General features: G+C 49.4%; 1 protein-coding gene across 1 annotated transcript; it reads left to right on the forward strand.

Moving 5' to 3' along the window:
* The first annotated feature begins 4,361 nt into the window (after positions 1–4,361).
* On the forward strand, positions 4,362–4,676 carry LOC136460628 (uncharacterized). The gene has a single exon (XM_066460255.1). It carries the CDS (start codon positions 4,362–4,364, stop codon positions 4,674–4,676), a length of 315 nt encoding a protein of 104 aa, XP_066316352.1.
* The last annotated feature ends 1,293 nt before the right edge of the window (positions 4,677–5,969 follow it).

Genomic DNA, 5,969 nt, shown 5'->3' on the forward strand with positions numbered 1-5,969 from the left:
TAGCACATCGAACTATGCCTTGGTTTTATGTCGATAATCTGCAAGAATTACTAATGGTTCATCACGGCAAAAAAGTATTACTGATGTCACTTCCTGATCAGGGGAAACCTACCTTTCAATTCTTTCGGCCAGTTTATCTGCTCGCTCCGACTCCTTCATTTTCTCTTATTGGATTTGTTCGACGGTCTGGCGAAGCTAGGTTGAGTTCTGCATCTTGCTCTACAAGCACAAAAGATAAGAAAAGGAAAAAATATATGGCCAATTACTGCAAAGCACATTATGTGAAAAAGAATACTCGGATTTCAGCTTGGATACATCCTCCAACTGCTGGCACTTCCGGTCGAGTTGCTCAGTTTTACTATCAAGTTCTCTGTTTTTCTTGCTCAACTGCTCGGACATATTCTTAAGTTCCTCGGATACAATCGCCAGCTGCTCAGATGTCTTCTTCAGCTGCTCGGACGAAGCCGTTAGTCGCTCGGACAGAACCCCATTCTGATGTTCAAGGTCCCATGAGTTCGACTCCGCAAGGTCCCGCTCGCGCTAGGCCCTCTAAATACTTTTCTGTGAAAGACTTAACGCCTCCCGGAGTATCTTATTTTCCTCGGTGAGGGGCTCCATCCTCTTTATCAGTTGGTGCTGTTGATTGGCTGTCCAAGCTATCCCCTATGGATTAACAATGAAAGAGATAAACCTTGATCTTCCGACAACATATATCGGTGTTATTGGTGCGGCACTCACCTCGATCTGATTCATAACTCCAGCGACGATGGATTTCAACCTCTTTATCTCCCTAGTGGTGTTTTCTTCCTCGATGACTACCACCTCTCCCCCGCGTTTTCGGAGAATCCGGACGGACTGGGGCTCAGGTATGGTACGCTCAATCTCCATGACCTCGTCCTCCTCCGCCGTCACTTGAGGCACCACCAGGAGGCTTTGTGGTTGGACCGCCGCTCCAACCACTCCTGGCATCCCTACGGGTGACGACATTTGCTCCTCGGCCGTTGAAGGAGTTGCATCTGTAACCTCCGGCGCATAACAATAGCCGCAGTTTTCATTTCCAAGGTAACGACTTTTTCAGTCGTAGCCACGGTTGCGGTCGCCGACGCGCCCGTTGTGTGCGCCAACGATTCACCATCGCCAGGTCTGCTGGGAGCGGCGGCTGGCCCGTCCTCTGTTCATCGAGCACTCGGGGACTCCTAGACGGGAGCAGTCGTCATTTTTTCTTCTGAGGTCACAGGCCTCGGCGTCGCATTACGTAATATTGGCTTCTCAGTAACAAGGAGAAATCAAGGAACAATATTATTACTCCAAGGCAAATATACTTACGGTTTGGTCTTCTGATTGATTTTCTTGAATCAGCGATGCCTGCCTGACCCCCTAGGTGTGGCTACTTGGTTGGCTTTATGGGAGGACTCCTGCACCTCTGCAGCGGGCTGCCGCTCTTCTTGGTGCCTGGGGGCACCCCCTTCTGTGCGTTGTTCGGGGACTTCGGAAGTTTGCATCACCTGGGACGTCCGCCGTTGCCCGACCATAACTTTCCCATGCTCGCTACTTGGGAGCGTTAGCATCTGCCGGTGCCTTCGTCGTGCTCAGCGGAAGCGCTGACTGGTCCTCGTCATCATCCGACCACTCTAGCATAGCTGTTCATCGTGGCTGAACTGCTCGGTCCTCTCCAAGAGAGATGTTGCCTGGTTTGTGTGCATGAGAGCTTGCGGGTTTTCTCCTTTTTTGGACCGGCTCATCTACTGTCGGTCTTTTCCCACGGACCTTCTCTGACACTGGGGATGGACTATCCGACGTGGAGCTCGGCTCATCCTCTTTGGGCTGCAGCGGCCGCCGAATGTCAACTCCTTTCGGCCAATCGGCTATCAGCATGTTTGAAAAGTATATTGCCCTATCCTGCAAATGGATCTTTTCATAAGTAAGTTAGTCCTATGCTCGACAATTGATGCCTAGTCGATGCGAAGTGAAAGGGTTACCTGAGGAGGTGGATTGCCGCAGTTGAAAGCCTTCGTTCCTTTTGGCCAGCTGAATGAGACATTGGAAGTAAATAGATCCATGGCACGATCTATTACTTCTTTCTTCGTCAGGCGGTCCGTGCTTTCATGGGTACCATCGTTATCACCTTTAAAGTTGAACACCAGGTGGGCCCTCTCTTTGCAGGGTTGGACACGCCGCACTATGAAGCTAGCTGCAACCAGTTCACCCCTAAGCTCCATGCCCTTAATCAATTCCTGAAGTTCCATTACTTGCTCCATGTCAGTGTTGTTGGGTCTCTCCGACCAGTTACTATGGTTAACCGGGATGTGATGGACATCGCATTGAATCATTAGGTGACTTTGTTTGATATAGAACCATCTAGAGTTCCAACCTTTCAAGGAGGTATTCAGCGGAACATTGATGTATTCGCTGGCCATCCCATCCCTGAGCTACAGGTACATGCCACCGACCACCTTTGAACCGCTGCCCCCCTTCTTCTTCAGACAAAACAGATGCCTGAAGAGGTTGAAGTATGGAAGAACACCAAGAAACGCCTCGTAGAAATGGATAAAGATGGACACATGCAGTATGGTGTTGGGGTGCAGGTTGTAGAGGCTAATCGCCCAAAACTCCATAAGATCCCTTAGAAAGGGGTGGACAGGAAACCCTAATCCTCGCTAGAAATAATCTTCAAATACAACAGCCTCATCTGTATGTGGTGTTGGGAAGGGCTCACCACTAGCCGACCGCCATCCAGCAGTGAGGCGGTCTGGGAGAACTGCCCACCACCACCATCCTATCAAGATCTGCCACCGACGTCTTCGATGGCACCCACTCCTCGTCGTGGCTGGCTCCGGTGGCCACTTTCTTCGGCTTTGCAGCTCCTTTTTTCAGGCACCATTTCCTATGCATTGGTCCTAGGGTTGGAGGTGAATGCTTGCGATTGGTGAGGAATGTGGAGCGCAGGGAGTGCGAAGGCAGGAAACAGGGCGGCTTGACAGAGGTAGGAGGCAATGTATGTGGTGGCGAGGTTATAAAGCACTTTCCCCACTCTCCCTTGAATCTAAGGGTTTTTGGGAAACCGTTCCCGCTGATCAGTGCTACTTCGACTCCTCCAAAATGGTTTAATGGGCCACAACTTGGGCTATCACATCATAGTAGCCCACGCTGCTCATTTATCACTGCCACTTATTCTCTGAATTCTCCACATTTTATTGAGGCTTAGTAACTGATACTGTACAGCCATTACTCTGAATTTCTCACCGCAGTTTGATTTATCTGATATCTACGCCAGAAACATGGGGACTAGCTACCTGCTCAGGACGGTTTACTAATTTCTGAGCCTGGCACCATGTGACTACGTCACCTACTATCAGGCTCGGGGACTAAGTGGGCACACTTCACCTTGAGGTGAATGTGTTTGTTTTTCTGAAAGACTCCGAGCCTCTAAAAGATAAAACCAGGTATCTTTACCCTTGTTTTCAGTATTCTAAGTGGGCACACTTCACTTTACCATGCTAGGAATTTTTAATTTTGGACTTGAGCTCCTTACAGCCTTATGACAAGCCATGCTCAGAACACACTGCTCGGTGATGTTGTACGCTGCTCGGCAGCTACTCACAACTGCTCGACGACTCCTTATGGTGGTCGGACCACGATTTGGATAGCTCGATTTTGGTTCGCACCTGCTCGGAAAGTCTCAAGACGGTGTTGCACAATGGGTACAAGGCGCTCGGGGACTAGCTATGGGGGGTACTGACCCCTAGATACCCACGGCAGGTCACATGGGCTATGCCTCCAAGGGCGGCCCAGCCCGCAAGAAGGAGCCTTGCGGGGCACGATTCTGCTCGGCGACCCCCGCAAGGCACGGAGAGGATATCCTAAAGATGTTACGAGATCTGATAGGATACGTATGATCCCATGTTTCTTGTGATCTGTTATTACTTTTCGGTTATCTCTTAGATCTAACCGACTTGTAACCTTGCCCCCTAGACTATATAAGGCGGGCAGGGACCCCCTATGAAATCATGGCAAATCATACGATAGCTAATACAAACCAATAGACCACAGGAGTAAGGTATTATGTCATACTGATGGCCTAAACCTGTATAACTCATGTGTCTCTGTTGCCTTCTTATTCTTGATTACACGCTCCTCTACCGATCAATCTACCATCGCGGGATACCCCTCGGTGGACTACCGATGATATTCTATCGACAGGTGTGGTACCTGGTAGGGCATCCAAACCTCTTAGAGAGATCACCCTACTAGTATAGTTTGGCATGGCAAGCAACTACCACGTCGAGCATATCAACTTCTATGTCGCTGACTTCAACACCGCCTATCATGCCATACTTGGTCGACTAGCTCTAGCCAAGTTCATGGCTGCACGACACTATGCTTACCTGGTGCTGAAGATGCCTTCACCTACAGGAGTCCTGGCTTTGTGGGCCAACCTCTCCATCGCCTACACCTATGAGACAGAGAGTATCGCCCTCGCCGAAGCCACCGACCTCTCCATCCAGATGGCTAGTGTGGTCATCGATGCCAACACGGTGCCCGCCGATGACCTGGAGATCCCATCGCTGGAGCCTCCTTGTGCCTCCACCAAGTCCAAGAAAACCAAGGAGGTTGGCCTCGACCTTGATGACTCGTCCAAGACCATGAAGATTGGGGCTCACCTTGACCCCAAATAGGAAAGCGTGCTCATCTCCTTCCTACATGCCAACACGACGTGTTTGCTTGGAAACCTATAGACATGTCGGGGGTACCATAGGAGAAGATCGAGCACTCCTTGAATGTCTTGCTATCCACCAAACCGATCGAGCAGAAACTCCGGCGATTCGTGCCAGACAAGGAGGCTATTAGGGTAGAAATAAAACAGCCCCTAGCGGCCGGATTCATAAAAGAAGTGTATCATCTTGAGTGGTTAGCAAACCCTATTCTTGTTCAAAAAAAGAATAAAGAATGGAGAATGTGTGTTGATTACACTGATCTTAACAAACACTACCCTAAAGACCCCTTTGGTTTGTGTCGGATAGATGAGGTTGTAGACTCCACTATAGGTTGTGAACTACTCTCCTTCCTTGACTGTTACTCTAGCTATCACCAAATCTCCCTCAAGGAAGAAGACCAAATCAAGACGTCGTTCATCACGCCCTTCAGGGCGTACTGCTACACCACCATGTCCTTCAGGCTCCAGAACACCAGAGCGACCTATCAAAGGGCCATCTAGATGTGACTCGATCAACAGATTGGCTACAATGTCGAAGCTTACATCGACAATGTGGTCGTCAAGTCTAAGACCATCAATAATCTTATCGCCGACCTCGAGGAAATGTTCGCCAACCTGAAAAGGTACCGATGGAAGGTGAACCCTTCAAAGTGCATCTTTGGAGTTCCATCTCGTATACTGCTAGGCTACATCGTCAGTGCCCGTGGCATTGAGCCTAACCCCAACAAGGTCTCCGCCATCACCAACATGAAACGGCCAACATGCGTTAAGGATATATAGAAGCTTATAGGCTGCATGGTTGCTCTAAGCCGCTTCATATCACGCCTCAATGAAAAAGGACTACCTTTCTTCAAACTCCTCAAGGCCTCGGAGCGCTTTTCCTAGTCAGAGGAGGTAGATACAGCTTTCGAGTAGCTCAAGTTGTTCCTAACCAAGCCTCTGATCATGATGGCACCTCGACCAAATGAAACTCTAGTGATCTACATCACCGCCACTTCTTGCGTCATCAGCATAGCTATCGTCGTCGAATGCAAGGAGGCCGGGAGGCCTATAAGGTGCAACGTACTGTCTACTTCATCAGCGAGGTCCTTAATGAGCCCAAAACTCATTATCCTCAGGTCCAAAAGCTGCTATACTTCATTCTGATTACGTCACATAAGCTCTGCCACTGCTTCAAGTATTACAAGATCATTGTGATCATTGAGTTCCCTCTAGGGGACATTTTCTGCAACAAAGAGGCCAATGGCCGCATCAT

Source organism: Miscanthus floridulus, chromosome 6 (assembly GCF_019320115.1).
Source record: "Miscanthus floridulus cultivar M001 chromosome 6, ASM1932011v1, whole genome shotgun sequence".
NCBI classification, from domain to species: Eukaryota; Viridiplantae; Streptophyta; class Magnoliopsida; order Poales; family Poaceae; genus Miscanthus; species Miscanthus floridulus.

Coding starts and splice junctions, on each gene's coding strand:
- LOC136460628 (XM_066460255.1), top strand. CDS start 4,362: ATGGCTGCACGACACTATGCTTACCTGGTGCTGAAGATGCCTTCACCT.